We start from the raw sequence: 19,969 nt of genomic DNA, 5'->3' as shown, positions 1-19,969 counted from the left end.
TCTTCTCTGCTGGTCACAGGGGATGCCCTGTTTCTTCCCCTGGACGGTGGGTCTGAGAGGGAGTCTCCGAGAAGCTGCGGTAGCTCAGTCTCATCAGCCCAGCGGGGCCCTGGGAGAGAGGCCGGACCGAGGCCTCCTGAGAGCACAGCCCTCTGCAGAGCCTCCAGCAGCGGCAGTGGAGCAGCTCCGCACAGCCCTCTCCCCTGTGCGCCTCCCGGGAAGGGTGGCGTGGCCGGGGCGGCGCGAGGAACCGCTGCCTCTTCCTCAGTCGTTCCTCGGGAGCTTCCCTGAGGTCGCTGAGGGGCGCCTCTGAGAAATGCCGCCTCCCAGGCGAACGGCAAATGCGCTGTGAAAGCGTCTGAACTGCAGTTTGCGGCTGATTGCTCCTGATCTTCTGGGCGAGAGGCGCTGGCATTTTAAAGACGTAATTACAGAGAGAGTCAGAAAGCAGACAAGAGGGAGGCGGCGTCCTCACTTAAACCGTCCTCACCTCCTGTGCGTCTCCCGTTGGTGAGGAAGCGTCGCCCTGTTTCTGCCTGTGAAAAGGACTTTCTTGCAGAAAAAAATTATCCTTATTTCCAGAAGAAGGTATTTGAGACTTGGATGTATCTCCTGTGGCTCGTTGTAAAGGACACTGTAGCAAACACTAGTATCGAGAACAAGGAAGCATCTGAGATTTCTCCTACTTGCAATGGAACAAGTTGGCCTCATAGACCCATGGGCGCTGGCCGAGGACGGGAGACTCGTGGGTCAGAGACAAAGGACTTCTTCAGCCACAGTGTAGCAGTGACGTGAACTTGAAGTCCACATGGGTTTCCCTTGTCCCCCAAGTCCCACGGGGGCATGTGCAGCAGCCAGGGTGAAGCTTGTGTCACAGATGAGAATGCTGACCCTAGGAAACCGCAGCCTCTCTGAAGGGCGGCTGGCGAACCCGTGCCACCTCCGCCATGGGGAGAGGCCTGAGCTTTACTATCCTGGCCTGAAACCAGGCCTGCCCTCTGCTTCGGAGGACGGTACTAGCTTCCAGGGCTGTCGGCTACGTGTGCACCTTTGAAAGGCCATGGGCAAAACTCGCAGTGCCTTTTGCTCAGAAGTCAGGCAGAAACAGGACTCATGGAAAGACTTTCCCCAATGACTAGCCATTCTCCACCTTTTCTTTGGGAGCCCAGGATTCTGTGTGCGTCCACAGAATCTTCAGCATCACGTAAGGATGGCCCTCCCAGGCCCAGAGGGTGAACTTGGATTTGTCTGAGTAAAACGCGGCGATTCCCTGTTCCTATCCTCATTAGGATGGGACATATTATTCCCTCCTGGCCAATAAGACATGAGAGGAATTCTTGAGGGGGCCTTTTTGAGACAAATTTCTTAGCTCACCAGGGAAAAAAAAAGTTTCTTTTTTGCCCCTTGATTTTACATGAAAGTTGTGGTTCCTCATGTTGCTGAATCCATCTTGTAAACACAGACACCGAGGAGACAGAGAGGGCAATGGGAATAACCTGACTCTTTGGCGACACCGTTCAGCCCCTGAGTTTTTACTGCAGCCACCTCAAGACTTCTCATGAGAGATGTACGCTCTTGTCTAAGCTATTTTTATTGCACCTAAAATCATCTTAGCGTATATAGGGAACAGCTCAACAATCAGTATACCTGAGTTCTAGTCCTTGCCTTTTCACCTTTTTGGGGCTTCTGTTTATTGGGGTCTGACGTGAGGAGCACGTCTATAGCTTTCCAGTTCCTGAGTCCAAACTGTGTTTGAAAACACTGAGCTAGAGGATCTCTAAGGTCCCCTCAAATGCCATCGCTCTATGATCTAATTTCTAAAAGATCCTTAGAGAAATAATAAAATTAAATACAGCTCATCTTAATGATAGTTTTAGGTAGTGAATCACTATAAGGAGAAAATAGACATTAAAAGAGAAATGCACACAGTGGCATACTGGCATCAGGAAGAAGTATAGATGGCAGAAATGACCTTTAATACACCTGGGAGTGACAAAACAAGGAACCAAACAGAACCATGGACAGCGCTTGACATTCCCTCCTCCCCTCCTGTTAATTCCGGCAGGTGGCACTGTTCGCTCTCCTTCTAAGTCAAGTTTTCTCAAACAAATCACTGCACACTTAATGCATCAAGTGACAAATTTAACAACTGACCAGGATGGTGGACTTCGGGGCTCTGAGCTCTCACAGCAGGTGAGACATCAGACTCAAAGTGTCAATTGCACCTAGCAGAAGAAAACTTGGTCATTCAACGTAGAATAGGTAAAGAGAAAAGACAAGGAAAGAAGGGCACACGCAGTGAGCGTGCTGAGAGGACCAGCTACACTGTTGCGGCTTTGACAATGATTTGTTTCTTCCATTCTAAAACGAAGTTCAAGGATTGATAACTTCCAAAGGGAGGCTCTGTACGAAATCTCATTTAACCATACAACAAAATCGGTAATAGGCAGAGCGGGTATTTTAGCCTCACTCTGCAGTGAGGAATACATATTCTATTCTCTTCTTTTCATGAAGGAAGGGCTAAGCGTACATCAGGAGACAGAACAATTTATGCAACAGGGGAGGGTTCTAAGATGAGGCGGGAGGGCTGGAAACGAGGTCACTGGGGGCACCGGAGGAATGAAGGGAAGCAGGAGCAAGTGTGGAGAATGCCCTTGCTCCCCTCTAAGCCAGGCGCCCCACCTGGGCTCTGGGTGTCCCCTGAGCTGTCTGTTCAATGGCACCCCCGGCTGTCTCCCCTTCTCCCCTCGGCATCTACGTCTCTAGTCCTGACAGCCACTGCCGCCGTGGAACCCTTCTTTTGACCTAACACCTCATGTCTTTGCTCCCCTTTGTTGCTGAAGTCCCTGTTGGCACTGCCTGCGCCCTACACCTGCATCTGCTTCGCCCAGTTCCTCTTTAACCCTGTCAACTGCACCCATCTTCCTCGGTCACTGCATGGTGAGGTTGTTCCTGCCTCGGCAGGGCCCTAGCACGTCCCGTTCCCTTCTCCAAGGTTCGCTGTGGCTTCTCCTTCACCTCCCAGTTCCCAAGCCCTCGCTTCAGAGTCCTTCCCTAGGCACTATGTTAAACAGGAACCCTGCCCATGGCTGCCTTCGCTCCCCCAGTCCGATTTTCTGGGTCGCCGTCGGGCACAACGTGGGCACACGCGGGCACACGCGCCCCTGGCTTCAGCACCACCAGAGCGCTCCTGCTTTGTTCCTGCGGGCGGCATCCTCGGCGCCTGGGAGGACGCCGGCTGAAAGGTGGGTGCTCGGCCGTGTGTGAGTAAATGAGCGAATGACTGAATAAAAGGAGGAAGAGCAACACTCTGGCCAAGGAGGCCAAACAATTGTGAGATTCTCTGAAGAAGAAACCCGCACATCTCCTTAAGGCAAGCCCTCGGTTAGCACACTAGCATATACCAGGAACGCTATCTCGTATCGCACAGACACCTTGCCAGGGAGCACAATGTAACACCGTATGGGGTGGGGCAAAAGTAGGGTGACAGTTGTTCACATGGAAAATGATACAATGATTGCTAAGTAATACAGGAATCAGCTCAGTGTTTGGCTCAGTCATGACCGTGAACCTCCTCTTGCGCCGCCCTGTGTCTTTTCGGAATCTAGGCCCTTGGGACATCGGTTACACCTGCTGAAAACAAAGCGGACCAAGTGTTGTTCCCATATATCTGGCATTGGGAAAACAAAAGCTTGTCCCAGGTGAACTCGGCCATGGAGCCAGAAGCAGGATTTTCTCTCATTTCTACCTTCCATGCCATTTTCATCACTCTACTCTCAGAAACAATTATCTTAATTATTCAAATCTTGGAAACAATAACCTTGGACCACAATTTCCCAAATTCTGGCCTACATGAGAACGTGCTAAAGGAACATGTTTCGCATGCAACATTTCAAGGCTCCTCTCACAGAGGCCGATTCCGAGAGCCGGGGTGGGAGCCCAGCCCTGGAACCCAACCTAAGAAACACCAGGGTGGACAAGTTCCATTCCAACAAGAAGGTCCGGGAGTCTTTTACTTCCTTGTCATCGAGAGAAAGACTTTCACACTGTGTGGTAAAGAGCCTCACCTCTTCCAAAGAGGCCTGGACACTGCCTGTGGCTTTGAGAAGGTAAGAGCTGAATCCCTGAAATACTAGGTCTGACAGTGTCTCCGCTTGCTTGAGCGCCCTGGTCACGTCTGAGTCTCTGTGTGGTTGAGGCGGGGGTGGGGGACCACCCCAGACAGACCAACAACGTGACGCAGGGCGAAGGTGTGGGGCACACGTTCAAGCTCCGGGGGGACTGGGCACGCAGGGCAGCCAGGCAGACAGCCCACCACATCTCTGTAAGGGGCGGGGGAGACTCGGGGCACCGAGGCCATGGGGGCCGCCTGCCTCAGCAGCCCCCACGCGCACTGGCATGGTTGCTTCGGTGACTCCCGGGGAGGTCGGTGTCGGGTGCCTGGCCTCTGCCCTCCGTGCGCCCTCTCTAGTCTGCATCTCACCAGGGCACTTTCCTGGCCTTAACCGTAACCAGGAGGAAGGGCCACTGCCTCCGGCGAGTGCTGTGTGGCCTTCCAGAGGGCTACCGAAATGCAGGGTGCTGTGGCGGGCCCGGACTTGCAAGAAGTGTCAGAATGTGTGCAGTCTTGTGAGGGCTGCCGTCTACGTTTGCCGTTGGTGTAATTCTCTGCAAGAACAGAATGTCGCTTCCGCTGAGGAGGACGTGATTCAAGGCAGCAATGGTAAGACTTGGAGACTTCTAGAAGTCCAACTTTCAAGCCGGGCTTCACCACCTGGGCAAGGAAACTGAGTCTATGAGACACTAACATCCAGTTATAACTCAGCAGAGTTCCCTTTTCTACCCACAATGCACTGCCTTTCAGATCCTGCAGGAAATAAACAATAACCTGGCTTTCCTTTAGTACAGGGTTAGTTTGTGAACACAGAAGTTTTTTAGATCCAAATATATGTATTCACACCTAAAATTTCAGTGTTAAACACATCTGAAAATGAACACTGGCAAGGAAAATTTATTTGAAGTCTTTTGGCAATTCTTCAGGGAAATGCCTGGAGATTCAGAATCAATGTTATGAGCTCATTTTAAAACCGCTGGTATCTTGATAACCTCTTGAGTATGAGAAATAGTTCTCTGGTTGTATTTTGGCTGTTAAGCTTTTTATTATGGTTAAAAAAAAGTAACTTCACCAACAAAGGCATCCATAGGGAAGCGGAAGTGGAGGGGCTTCCCAGTGGTCATACAACACAGCCGTTCTAATATCAGTTCTCACTGTGCTTGTCACCGACTTCTGAGAATAGCTCCTTGAGTATTAGTGGACCTGTATGATTTAAAAAGAAAAAAGACAAAAAAAAATCTCTCCAAAATGATGTGTGGCTTGAAACGGTTCCTCTCCTCGGGGAGAGGCGTGAAGTCAGGATTTAAAGTGCCCCCGTGTTTGGGATCTGAGGAGACGGGTGCGCCGGGCTGCGCACGCCCTGTTTCAAAGAAGAGATGAGAGCCCCAGACAGGGACGGTGAGGACAGAGCGCCTGCGATGACGAGAACCGCAGCCGCCGCTTCAGAGGCAGCGTGGGACGGGACGCTGGGTGTTTCTGCCGAGACGGGGAGCAGGGCGGATCGCAGGTGTGGTGGGCGTCAAAGCTGCTTTCCTTGTGACCAGGGCCAGACTGTGCAGCAAGGTGAGAAGTGCCCGTGGGAAGACATGGGCTTCGGAGGGGCCGGGGCCACGGCGGGGCTGACCCCAGGGGATGTCAGAGACAGCGCGGCTTTGGGGAGTCAAGGAGAATGGACTTGGGACTCAGGGTCGAAAAGAGAGAGTAAAAGCGGATGCTGAAACAGCTTGACATGGGAAAAAGCCTGTGACAGGTGTTAACATGAACCATGGGAAGCTTACGAGGAGACGCCATGCCAGTAAATTAATTAACTATAACTTGGACATGGCTAAGCACTGGCTGGCTGTGCTGAGGGGACACGGATCACGGGGAAAGCCAGAGACAAGGCCTTGGGAGGAGAGCACAAGGCTTCGCGAGGCGCATGCCTGCCGGCGAGAGCCGACAGCGACTATCAGAAGGAAAACGGACAAGGAGACGTGGGCGCCCTGGCGGCACGGCCGAGCTCCAGCCCGGCCTGGGGGCCCGGCCGCGGCACCGCCCCTCTCTCTGTGAGGGAGCGAACGGTTTCCTAACCAGTACATCCTTCCACAGCTGCTTTGGTGTGACTTCAGACAAGACCTTTCTGATAAAACAACAAGTGCCTAATGAAGATTCCACATTCTACAGGTTATGGGCACAGGAGAGAATGAGGGACTTACTCAGGTTTCTGTTATAACCCCAGAGGCACTTCATCGGCAGCGCACTTGCGATCCTGGGCCAAGAGTGGAGAAGTGCACCGCTGCCCACAGAGGTGGTGAGCCAGGAGCAGACGGGAGAGAGAGGGCAGGCGCCCCTCCTGCTGCCGGGACACGCTTCCCTGCAGTGAGAGAGGCTTCCGTGCAAGCTCCCTTTGCCTTGGGATCTTTGCAAGAGACGCATAACTCATCTAAATGATCTTACTAGTTTTTTCTGCAGCTACAATTGGTTAACTTTGTTCATTATCTTCTGTTTGGTAAGAATGTTAGAGATGATGCACCTTAGGTTGAATCTGAAAAATATGGGATCTCGGAGCCCCAGGGTCGAAGTGTCCCCGGGGAAATGCTCAGCAAACAGTGCTGAAGAGCAGATAGGTCCTGCCACCAAATATCCCCGCCTCTGACAAAAGACAGGAGATCACAATGCCCCTTATGGAGATGGATAATGCTACAGAAAAATAATGACTCATTATAAAGTGCTCTTCCTTCTCTCTTAATTCTGATGATAAGCACTGAAAATACATCTTTCCTGATTATACTGCATAAATAAATATTTTGCCTCCCTAGAGATTACATACATGAAGCACCTTAGAAAATTTTTTTTTTAGGGCCAGTCTGTACAAAGTTCAAACAACCATGCTTGCTTTCTCCATGACTGCTGACCTAGGGGACATGGCTTCTCCCTAGGCTACCCGCTTTGAGCGCAGGGTAGAGATCCCTGCTGACCTCCCCTCAGGCTGGCTTGCCACGCCCTCTGCAAGGTGAATGAGCCGGATGACCTGGCTCTCACCTTTCAGGAGCCTGCCCAGCTGGGCGCCTCGTGTGTGTGCGGCCTTCCTGGCTGAGGTCCTCCATCTCACTGCTGGAGGCTGCCCGGCTGCTGGAAGTCATGGTCTGTGGGCAAGCCTTCAACAGCCGCAGCGCTCTGAAAGCCTGTCGTTTGCTGCCGGGGGGTGTGACGGTCTGCAAGTGAGGGACAGGAAGCCAGCGGAGCAGAAGGAAAACCAATCCCTTAACAGTTATGCCCGATAACGAGGGACTGCTGGTCAAATGGAACTCTTGGCCACGGAGACTGGGTGTTTCCCAATCTTTTCGAACCCATGTTTGCATTTGTTGACCTAATAATCTAACTATCATCCCCAGATGCTGGTGCCCAAATGTGGCAGGTTGATGGGGAACGGAACAACCCCCTGAAGATCTCAGATAACTATCCTCCCAGTTAATAATTTTTTTTGGTACATTATGTTCTGTAGGTTGTACAATAAAGAATAGCTTTTTTTTGTTGTGTTTTATAAATATAAAATTATGGTTTCCCAAACTACAATGCTCTCTTGGAGATTCTGATATACTATTCTCTGTCCTCAGTTGAAAAGAAAATCATTGTTGTGTAGTTTTTTAAAAAATCAGCATGAAAATGTGTTTCTAAAATACTGTTGCATGAAACAAATAGGGTAGGAACAGTACATACCATATGGTTTCATACTGGTAAAAAATTATATATAAGTGCATAGAAAAATGCTGGTCAAAGTACATACCAAAAGAGTAGTATTAAACATACTAGAATATGAAATTATAGCCAATTTTTTTGTTTATTCTTTTTGCTTCTCTGGACTTTTAAATCATTCAAAATAAACAGTATTTGTATAATTTTAGGAAAAGTTACCATCTGATAATTTTCACTTATTTTGCAAAGGTTGGCAACATTTTAAGCAACTGTGTTCTGTAATTTTAACAAGTGTTTAATCAGAGGGGCTAATCAAAATGCAAAAAAAAAAGCGATTTCATTTAAAGAAAGAAAAAGTGAAACTAGATTGAAACTTTCCTCCCTTCCTTCCTGTTTTTAGGATACCTGAGAAGGTTAAAAAAGAGAGCGGTCAAACTTCACCACAGAATCATTTTGAAGAGAATGTGAACCTTTTCCTATTAAGAAATGGCTAAAAATAAGGGCACGCTACTTTTCACAGTAAAACCCTCACAGGTCTGAGGTTGAAACGCACGTCTCCCGGCCCGGGAGGCGAGGGGAGCGGGACGCAGTGCTGTGATTGCACTTGACCGACAGACGCTGTGTCCCTTCCTCAGGGCCCGGCGCACCGAGAGAGGCCCGGAGAACACTAAGCGTCCCCGCTCTCAGGAGAAGGTGGCCGCATGCCCGTCAGCTCTCCTCAGAGGAATCACATTCAAAAATGCAGAAAACCAAATTAGATCATTTGAACGCTGTGCGCAAAGGCAAGTAAAATGAGTAATTTCCTAAGAGGCCTGAAGTCCAGTGAGCTTCCTTCTGTTAAACTCCTAACACAGAAGGTGGGCGGATCGTTGCTTTCACGAAAAGCGTCCTTTAACTGGTCCTGACCTTCAGCTATACTCTTTCAATTCCTCAAGTGCTCCATGACCCGTCCCCTCCCCGTGCTTTGGCCTATGCTGTTCACTCTCTGGAAAAAGCCTTCCTCGCATTTCTCTGCCTTCAAGGCAACTCATCTGCTGCATTTTCGGGAAGCCTACCTCAAGGTCTTCAGGCGAGGTGAAAGCGTACTCCTTTTAGTTGCCATGGTACCTGTGGCAAAGACTGCTAACTTCTCACGAGACATTTCTTTTCTCCGTTGCACAGTTACTCATGAAAATGGCCACGTACCAGGGGCTGCATGTCTTGGTCCCCAGGCACCTGGGGGGAGCCATGTGAGCAGTTACCACCACTGGAAGGAGAACCCTCCCTTCCTCTGTCTGCCAACCGGACTCAGGAGCTCTGGGGCTTGAGAAGGCGGACCCGCAACACAAAAGGAGTCTTGCTCTCCAATCACTGCGTGGAAGGATTTCCTACACCAGAGCCATAGTCACGCAGCTTAACTTGATCCTAAATAAGAACATTTCTTACTCCAAAATCTCTCACAACTTTATCACATTTTTATTTTTATGCTTAAAAAATTAACCAAAGGATCCTCCTCTCCATCAGACCACTGGAATTTTGAAGGGATGCATTGTGTTGTAATGGCCTTGTTCTGGTTCCAATACCCAGCCCTGTTTCAGAACATTGACTGTAATAGTAAATAAACAAACAAAAAATAAGTTGTGATACTATATTCGAATGAGTTAGTGGAATTCTGTAGCTCACGGAACCGTAAAGTTTTAGCGCCAAGAGAAGTGGCTGGGGGCGTCTGGGAGCCTTTAGGTTGATGCGTGCCCCTGTGGGTGCCCGAGCCCCCTTTCCTGACCCACGGCCCAAAGGAAGGAGTGGGCAGCCGCGCTCCGACCACCCCCTGCCACAACTCCCCTCCGTCAGGGCCACACTCCACATTCAGAAACCTGGGAGGGGCCCTTTGGTCCTCGGCATTTCTATCCTGCACTGAATGGACCCTGGAGCTTAGAAACTAGACCGCAAGGTGACACATGGCAGCTCTACTTTGTGGCCACACTTAAAAAGCAAGCAAAAGGGCCCTGGCCAGGTAGCTCCGGTGACAGAAGAGTCCCCCTCATATGGCATGGTGGCAGGTTTGATCCCTGTCAGGGTGCATACAAGAGACAACCAATGAATGCGTAAATAAGTGGAAACAAATCTGTTTCTCTTTCTCTCTCTAAAAATCAACAAAAATAAAAAAAATTAAAAAGCAAGCCAACAACTAAGCTCCTGTGGCTACCTGTGGAATATGAGTTCCCTTTACAATGTTATGTCTGTAGACAAATGCATTCCAGGACCTGAATAACCTCCTATAACATAGTATCTTGGTAAATAGAGCAGTACCTAAACAAGAAAATTTTTAAAAAGCCATGAATATTACAGAGATAGAAACAAGTCTTATTTTCCTAACGTATTTAAGATGACTATATTTCAGCTATGGCCCAAGTCCTATGTTAGATTTTGTTTCTCCTTGTCTCCTTGAAGTTCCTATCTTCATGGCTATTAAAAATTATCTTGTAACTTGAGGAAATTGTATGTTTAAAAAGATAACTCTCTAAATTAGCTTTTTAAAAACTGGGTTTTTTTTTTGTTTGTTTGTTTTGTTTTTTAAGATTTCCAATTGACATCCAGTTGGCCAATGTTTTGTCACATAGTTTTAACGTGGGTACTTGTCTGGTATCTTGTAGAAACCCCGCACTGGTGCACTGTGGCTGCCTTCGGTCCTTTGATTTAGTTCTGGTTTTGAGCTATTGCAAATCATCTTCCCCAGTCACTCATTCACTGTATTTAAATGAAGCTTCGCTCTCTGATTTATTGTATCTCTTCTTCTTTTTTCAAAACCAGGTTTGAATTAATTGGTCCCAAGTGTCATCCTTAGTTGAATCAATTCTCCGGCATTAGGAACATCCATGGACTAACGACGACACCGATTCTCCCTTATTCAAGTACTTGTTTTCATAAAAACATGGAGCCTGCAGAGACACCGTGTCAACTTCTAGAATGACAGGTGTAGGGTCTCTAACCTTATTATAACTCCGCGTCTGTACTGCTATGGCTCCCACTAATCCATGTGTTTATTACTGAGTAATAACATCACACCTCCCACGGCTGCCGCAGATCAGAATTATGAATTCCAGCCCCTTTAAGCTCCTCTCCCCTCAGAACACCTGCTGTCTTCCAGCTGGCCACCAGCAGGCCGATTCTAGTGGCTGGTCTTTTTGTCCCTTTAACATGCTATCTTTTTGAAGAGAAAGGTTCTGTGGCCTACTACACACAATAAATAATGCATAAAACATTACGATCAGAGACAATTTGAAAACAAAAAATAACTTCAAATGTTTAGCATTTCTCCACAGTAATGACATACAACATACACTGTCTTCAAATGCTGTGTGAAGATATTCTTTAATGAGGATGCCTGTCATTTTCCAGGCAATGCACTGAATTAATTGCCTTGCAGAAATTTTATTGTTTTTAGGAAAATGAAAGACTTCTGTCTTGTGTATGTTTCATACATCAAGGAGCAGTAAAAAAAAAATCTTTTGTGCCCTGGCCGGGTTGCTCCGTTGGTTGGACCATTGTCCCACACACCAAAAGGTGGGGTCCTTCCCCGGTCAGGGCACATGCCTAGTCTGTGGGTTTGATACCCAGTCAGGGAGCGTATAGGAGGCAACCAATCAACATTTCTCCCTCACATCGGTCTCTCTCTCTCTCTCTCTCTCTCAAAATCAATATAAACATAGCCTTGGGTGATGATTAAAACATTTTTTTTTGTGTGGGCAGGATTTCACACAAAATCCAAAAAAAAATGTGGGGGAGGGATGGTCTTTTAAAGATGCCCCTGGGGCGTGGAGGAAGGATATCAGAACCACAGCTCTCAGCCGACTTGTGTGGCCAGCATAAGGGGAGTTCCCAACTGCTTCTAGAAATTTCCAAATCAGCAAATATGGGTGGGTCAGTAGCATCTAAGGTAACCGAGGCAATTTTTCATATCAGAGGACCGCCTCCTTATAGCTGTAGGTACGTACCTATGTCACATACTCAAATAGCTGTCCCTTCAGTAAGACTGACAAAGAAGTCTGGGTAAATTCAGTGCAACTTTATTATTTACCAATTATTTGTATACCTTTTAATATTTAATAAAAGGTACACAGCTAATATATTCAATCCCTATAATAGAGCACACATTTCATCTTTAATTGGTATCTCTAAACTTTTTTGTCCATAACTGAATTTGAAAAGTGTAAATCAAAAGCTGGAGAAATGTATTAAAAAAAAATCACAACAGTGTTGCTATTATGGTTTTAAATTTTTTTCTTGAAGGTGTAATTTTTTTTCCATGTGCATTGTAATAACCAAGTCAGAATCATTCTTCAGACCCCAAAGCTTTAATACAAATTGAACTCATAGTGAGACTTGCAAAGTAGTAGAAACATTAAAATTCTTCCTAAGTCTGTGTTGATAAAATAAGTTGGCTTGGATAAGTGAAAAGGAAAAATCTGGGTGCTAATACTGATTTGTATTAATAAAAGCTCAGTATACATAAAAAAGATAAAACATCCCAAGTAACAACCCAAAGTCACAACAGGCCAGTGGAGTAAAATTAGACACTCCTCATGTCTCTACAAGTGAGGTTCTTTTAATATAAAAAGCTGTTCCAGTTCTGAAATAGTGGGAGATAAACTGCTGTTAGTTTATTTCTTCTGATTCATCAGTTCTATATATTGCAGGACATTTTCTCCTGTGTCTTCCTCCAGCATGCGTATTACAGAAGGCGGCGTCTTGGGAAATGAAAGCTGTTCCTTAATACCGTCTTAAGATTAGGAGGACATCGGGCTGCTGCCTCCACATTTTTGAGGAGAGATGCCTGCTAAATGCAAATATTTTCTGAGTCATCCCGATGTTGGAAAAAGTGCAAACTCGGTCAACACAGAAGCTCGTGCTAACATATCACAACAGTTTCTAGATGCTTTTCCTCAATGTTTCCTAGTTGGTGATCATCCCCTTCAAAAATTTCCCACTGTTTTAAATTATTTAATTTAAAAATAAAAATGCCACGGTCGCTACTATCGAACACCCCCTTCCTTGGGTTGTCGTTCATGGGCCTCCGGCCCTGTGACCCCCCTCGGGCCTGTCCACACCTCGGGCCAGAGGGCGGTGGACGTCCCCTGTCAGCCCTTCGCTTCTGTGGCCCCAGAGCCTCATTCAGCCACACGCCTCCTGTGACACTCTGTCCCCCCATTCTATGACTGTCATTGGGGGACCCAAGGACAGTGACATTCCACTCACAGGCTCCCTGTCCACTCCGTCCCTTGCCATCACCATCAGGGCCCTCGCGGTGACATGGATGGTCAGACAACCAGTGCCTGTCTCCAGAGCCCTTTCAGACAGCCAAGGCCCTGCCTGCACGGCCAGAGGATGCTCCTTAGGTCTGCTTTCTCGGGAAGCCCTGGCGTGCTCAGCCACGACCTCTCTTTCCACCTTTCACTCTGTTCTTTGTCAGTGTTTTGATCCGCAGGCCTGCAGTCACGGTGATCGGCCTCTGCCGCTCGACCTTCCCTGGTGTAGACTAGTATCCTGCGCATGCACTCCCTCCATGCAGCAAATGAGGACTCGGCAGCCACGGCGTGGGGGGTGGGGTGGGTGTGTGTGTGTGCCACTGCTCTGGCCCCGGGGGTACAGGGGTACGCACTGTTCCATATCCCTTGCCTCATCGTTGTGTGATGCCGTCACACCTGCCTGATGCGTTGGGTACTTACAAGACTCTCAAAGCTGCTAGTGATGCGATTGTCTCCTTGCTGGGTGAGGGTGTTGGGGTCTCTGGTCTTCACCTTAGAATCTCCAGAATTGGCCCCACTGCCTCCGACACAGGAGGTGCTCAGTAAGTGGTGGCCAGATGATGACACTGTGGTCACGATCATTAATTACCTTGGTCAGAAAAGGGATCAAGAGATGTCAAGCTGCTCTGAAAAAACAAGCAGGTGTACCTATCCATGGTTGTCAGGAAAAACTTTTAAGCAACATTCTTCTGCCATCTCAGAAATACTAACAAATATTATTAATCAATTGAAAATCAATTCATCTGAAATGTGGGATTGGAAGAGCGCCTGTAAAGACACCCTGGACCAGCAGAAAGATGAACGAGCGGTCCAGAGCCAGTTAAGCCTGAAACATTGTGGGGGCAAAAACAAAAAAACTGAGGCTGTCCTGTTTCTGACACACCGTGAGGAGGAGGGGTTCTTTGGAAAAGACAAGAACCCCGGGAAGAAGAGAAGGCGGTAGGAAAAGGGGAGACCAGGTAGGAGGGGGACTGACTCCAGAAAAGAGGCCACAGGCCGAGCCGGCGGGGGCTGAGCAGGGCTGCTGAGGACGGCGGGGTGTTGCAGGCGTCAGTTACTCGGGAGTTGTCCGGGGTCGGAGCCGACTCTGTGGCAAGTGACACACCCAAGTAGAAGCGCTGCTCCTTCTGTACACTGTGTGCCTTCTTTCTGACCCAGACGTGGGTTCCCAAAACATGGGGATATAAAACAAGGACAGGTGGGTCCAAGTAATTTTGTAGAAACTTAGAAAATAACTCAAATATGGAATTGTCAGTTTTCTTTTTTGCCATGAGATATTTCTGGAATACGATCCAACTAATGTGTAAGTCAGAAGATGGTTTGATTCAATTGCTTCCAGCTTTGGGAACTAAAACCCCCTTTAAAATAATTCCAATCCATAATTTATGACAAGAAGGGATTTTCATTTATTTGTATGTTTATTGATTTTAGAGAGCACGGAAGGGGAGTGGAGAGAGAGAGAGACATTGATGTGTGAGAGAAACATCAACCGGTTGCCTTTTGCACATGTTCCGACCAGGGCTTGAACCTGTAACCGAGGTTATGTGCTCTGACTGGGAATCAAACCTGCAGCCTTCTGGTGGAGGGGACAGCATTCCAACCAGCTGAGCCACCTGGCCAAGGCTATTTACTTCTTAATTCTAGGGCTAGAATATTCTCAGCCTCCCTTTCAATCAGATCTGAGTCAGATTAGACCTGTAAGGAGCATCTTTGGAAAGATGATGAAGTGCCATGGCTTCACTGAAATAAATAACTCATGAACGTCTACAGTCTCTCATCCTAACAACCCCAGACATGACCGTCCCCATTTCACAGATGAGGAAGTTGGGGTCAGAGAGATGAAGCAGTTTACCCAACGATTAGGGTTCGCCCTGCAAATGCTCACTCCAAAGTCTGCACACTGTCTGCCGCACCCCGGTCCCCGTCCCACCGAAAGAGTGCCATAGGACCTCAGGAGAGAGGCACTTTTCTGAGATTCCTCCTTTTGAAGGCCATAATGCATAATTTAAACTACAGAAAGAGGAGAGTTTTGCCCCAGTTATTTCCGGGAGAGGGGTTTGGGGTCACCGGACCAGACCGAGTGGTGTAAGCCTGCAGGCACAAGCAGGGGCAGGAAGGAGACTTTCTGACCCCTTACAGTGGGGAGCAGGCCCCGAGACAGTGGAAAAACATGGGGCACTGACTGGTTTCCCCTCCTGGGTGCATCTGTCATCTTGCCGATTCTGTCTTTTTTCTAAGCAGCCAGCAGAGTCTGCGTTTATAAATATTCAGCAAACTTGGAAGTCTGTGGACCGTCAGCCCCTAGAGCTGAACTTAGGCCCCAGTGAGGAGAGGCCCCGCGTGGTGAGGGCTGCGCTCCTCAGGTCCAGAGGACCCTGCCTCCCATGGTGGCGGCCCCTAACCGTGTGATCTTGTGAGGGGCCTTGGGACCCAAGGCTCGCCGAGCTGAGCTGGGGAGCACCTGCTCTGGCCCTGACGGTTGGTTCTGTGTCCCTGGCCCACCAAACTCTGTGCCAAAGCCTTCAGAAGGTGCGCGGGTGTGGGGTCTCTCCTGAGAGCAGCGGAGGCCAACTTTCATCACATTACTCAACACCGTCCTCGCTGCTTCATTAACTCATACAGACGTTAAGTATCGTCATGCCCGCTGCCTTTGTGTTATCCCCTGCCCCCACTCTCCTATGCCTTTTCCTGATCGCTTTACACGATTCTCTATCTACTCTTAACCCTGTCTCCTTGGAAAATAAACACAAAAAGAAGTTTTAAATATCCATTCTTCCCCAGTTTTGTTAAGGCGATTCATCTCTCCTCCCTCCCTCCCTCCCTCTTTTCCTTCCTTCCTCCTTCCCTTCCTTCTTTTTCATTCTCTATCATTTCAATTCAGATATCCATTCTTCCATATTCTTAGGGCAACTTATTTTCTGTCTCTTCCTGAAGATCCCTGATTGGGAATCTCCCTGTGTGCTTGCGCCCTGTGAACTATCCAAGGTCAGGGACCTGGGCCCTCCTTGGCGCCAAGCATTTGCCTTTTAGCACCACCCCTGAGCAGGGGATCCACTGATGTCGGACTCCAGTGAAGCCGCCCCCGGGGGCCGGGGCCAGCCCGTAGGGCTGCTCCCGAGTCAACCAAGTGCTTGTACTCACATTTCAGCTCGAGTTTGATGAAATCCGTGTTCCCCAGGTTTTCCAGGAACACCCCCCGCGGGATCAGCGTTTTGAAGTAGAAAGAAATGTCGGCACTGGTTTCCCCTTGGAAGGTCGAGAAGTGCAGGTAGGAAGACGGGTTGGGGAATGAGGCCGCGTTCCAGTAGTTCCCTGTGGGAAGCAGAGAGAAACACACGGGGTCGTTGACACCTTGCTCACGGCAGTCACTGAAAGATAGCCACTGCCTGGGTTTTAATATTTAAATTTCCACAGGCAATGTGCTGGTTTTCTTTCATCCTGCTGAACGACGACATCCTGAAGCCCCGCCAAAGTGGTATGTGTGCCTATAAAATATTTTATTAGAGATCGAGAGCTGGGGCTCCTTCCCAGAGCATCCTGGAGGGGCCGAGGGCAGCAGATGCCCCCAGAGGAGAAGGCGGGGAGCAGCCCTCGGGCTGCCATGTGGCGGGTGGGACTGTGTGGAATGTGTGCGTGGGTGCCAGCGGCACAGGGGGGTGCAGAAGCACCGGGGCTGGGCGTAGAGGGTCAGGATGGGGACGGGGGTCAGGCGTCCTGCCCTTGCTTAGCAGAGCTCAGCAGTGCCCGTCAGCCGTGCTCAGAAGTGGGTGCAGGAGGAACACAGCTGGGGGAGGGCTTCTTCCCCCTGGGGAACTCTGGGTGACCCGCTGCCCTGTAGGGGGTGGGGAGTGCCGGGCTCAGCCCGCCTGTGGGCTCTGAATCAGCCTCTATGCTTGAGCTCATGGAGAAGACAGGATGTGCCCCCTCTCCCCACTCACTGCCTGACAGTAGCCAGCGTCTCTGGGGAAAAGCAGCTCACAGGACAAAATGCAAACACCACAGTGGAGGACTCACGATCCATTAGGAAAGACAACTGAGAATTGAGTATAAGACCAAGAGCTCACTCTCACACTCAACCTCATCACCAGGGGAGAAAATCCTTTTTATTTTCTTTTTAATCCTCACCTGAGGAGATATATCATTTGATTCTAGATGGAGAGGAAGGGTTTAGGGATAGAGATATAGGAAGAGGTTATAGAGATAGAGAGAGAGAGGGAGGGAGAGAGAGAAACATGGTTTGATCCAGCTGCCTCCCAAACATGCCCCTACAGGAAACAGAACCTGCAACCCAAGCATGTGCCCTGATGGGGAATCGAACCCGTCACCTTTCCATTTACAGGATGACACTCTAACCAACTGAGCCACATCAGCCAGGGTAGAAAATCCTTTTGAATACACACATTTCTGAATACATTTATTATCACAGCTAAAGACTAAAATACATGAATGTGCCTTGAAACATTTACTAAAGTCTTTAAAGCTAACCCTATTTTACAGTCACCAGTTCAGCCCCATGATGGAGTCGCTCACCTAAGCCCCATGTCCGCACAGCAAAGCTTAACTAGTTTCCTCCCAGAAAAGGAAGCCCTAGGGCAACCAGTTAGCGCTTGCACACTCAGCTCAAGTCCCCTGACCTGCCCAAGCCTTTCCCTTCGGTTTATATAAGGGAGGTCACCCTGCTCTAGCCAATCAGCCAATGCCCAGTATGACCTCCTTGTTCTTACTCACCTGGGGCTATAAAAACCTCCACCTCATACAACTTCTCAGGACTCCTTTCTATCTGCTAGAGGGGACAGTGCCCAATCTGCTGAATAAAAAGCCTACTAGATCAGCAAATTACCTGGGGAAAACCTTCTTTTAACAGCTAAAATATGTTTGTTTTTAAACTGAGTTTTGCTATCTTTCCTTCCAAGAACACAATGTATTAATTGAATTCAGTCTATAAGCTTTTATAGACTAGATTTTTTTCCTCTTTTGTGCAAATTATGCACAGATGCAATATTCAGTTCAACTACTATTCTTAAGTAAAATGAACCTTGTGTTGGTATTGCTATGCTTAGGCTGTAATTTTAAATTTAGAATACTGCTATATTATGAGATATTAAAATAACCTCTTATTTAATTAATGCTGTTTGTTGTTGTTCTTAAGAGAAAAGAATTGTAGAATACAGTGATAGTCAGGTAAGTGAATAGCAATATATTACCAGTAAGTCGGTGCAAACTATCTTTGTAAATGTCTTCATTAAGGTAAAAACAGTGCTGGTGGGGTCTATGGTTGAAGTTATCCCCAAAGTCTCCACGCAGTTTCCAGCTATATATTTTTTAAAATGGCAGTATCATAGCTTTCAGTAGGCGAAAAATACAGTTGTTTTTTTCTCTTGGGAAGAAGAGTATTATTTGGCATTGGTTAGAATAATACGGGAAAGAAAGAATCTTAATTTAACTCTTGAAGTTGCTGTCCTCTGGGGTCTGAGTCCTCTTTCAGGCTCAAGCTCTGGCTTAATACACGGCCAGAGCGGTTCAGGCCCCCTGGACCAGCTGGCCGGCAACGATAGTCTTGACACAGAACCGAAATCAAACCAGCGGGGGCGACCCTCTCCGCAGTCCAAGTCCTGGGGCCAGTGGGTTCTGCTTACCCTGACAGGGTGCGGGGGCGGCGGGGGGGGCGCGGGGGAGGAAGAACCGTTAACAGCCGGGGAGCCACCAGGGCCACCCGCCCCAGCCACACTTCAGCCGGAGCAGGGCAGTCCGGTCTCTGCAGGCTGCGTGCCCAAGGCGTGAAAGCAAGGAACACTGTCAAGTGCCCATGCGACCTGGCCGTTTCTCCTTCCCTGAGGCGGTGCTGGGCTAACACAGGCGTGGTTGCCTGAAGAGATTCTAGACAAAGGAAAACGAAAAAGCAAACGTGTCACGGTTTATTGAGGTCCGGCACTGGTTCCTCAGACAGAAACATCCCCAGAGAGTGAGAGGACAGGTCGGTCGGTTATTCTGGTTTGGCAAAACCTCCCCGCAGACGCCAATCCCACCCACTCTAATAGACCGCTCACTAAGTGACTCCGAACCAACCTGATGTCTTGAATGGACCTATTGGCAGGAAAATTGTGCCTTGTGCAAATGGTGGCTCCCGGCTGTCCTTTAGGACACGTCTGTATCATCACACGCTTTCCTCGGAGCTGCCCTCGTGGGCTGTCCCCGATACCTGGGTGAGCTCACTAAGTTTCTGAACAGCGACGGGAAGGCTCTCCCCTGGAGCTGACCGGGGTGTCAGAGTGGAGGTGTCCGCAGGGGGAGCCGAGGGAGAAACTGTATCCACACAAACCCCGTCCTTTAAAATATCTTTTTTGGCTATACTTTATGATAGACCCAACATAATTCTAGAGTGGCACATGGGTAGAACTGATAAGAAGAATGCCTATTGGGATGTGGGCTTCAGGGTTTCAATGAGCAGGGGAGAGACCCTGATGAACTGCTGCGAAGCCTGTCCCCATGAGTCTGGGGCCGATCTCTGGGATTTGAGGTTGTAACGAGAGAACACGCGTGCCTTTTTCAGTGCTCCTTGGGCTCGTGATGCCAGGAGCTTACAGCATTATTACTGTTTGTTTATAATGCTTCCCATGCACTGTAAGCTCCCTGAAAGCTGGGAGCAATCCATTTCCTCTCTGTAACCTTTGACCCCAGAGCAAAGTAAGTGCTCAGTAAATTATTGCATCCGTCGGTCAGTGAATAGCTGCCTCTCTCAATCATATCCCATTCCATTCCACGTGCAATGTTCTCATGGGACAAAATCCACTTTATAGTAAGCTGAGCACTGAAGGCAGTAAATCGATGTAAATAGAAGCTAATCTTGTGTTAGCATCTCCTAGTGACTGGACGCGGCTTCCAGGAGCACACGGTC

At 48.6% G+C, this 19,969-nt stretch overlaps 1 protein-coding gene across 1 annotated transcript in view; it reads right to left on the bottom strand.

Annotated features, from left to right (window-relative positions):
* The window catches only part of CNTNAP2 (contactin associated protein 2), a 1,059,914-nt gene that overhangs the window by 168,206 nt on the left and 871,739 nt on the right, over positions 1-19,969 (bottom strand). Inside the window, exon 16 of the mRNA XM_054564239.1 lies at positions 16,216-16,386. Coding sequence (XP_054420214.1) covers positions 16,216-16,386 — 171 coding nt within the window. The remainder of the gene's footprint in view (positions 1-16,215; positions 16,387-19,969) is intronic.

Source organism: Pteronotus mesoamericanus, unplaced genomic scaffold (assembly GCF_021234165.1).
Source record: "Pteronotus mesoamericanus isolate MK-2021 breed Mesoamerican mustached bat unplaced genomic scaffold, CSHL_Meso_final scaffold_85, whole genome shotgun sequence".
NCBI classification, from domain to species: domain Eukaryota; kingdom Metazoa; phylum Chordata; class Mammalia; order Chiroptera; family Mormoopidae; genus Pteronotus; species Pteronotus mesoamericanus.
This window is presented reverse-complemented; position numbering and strand designations above follow the sequence as displayed.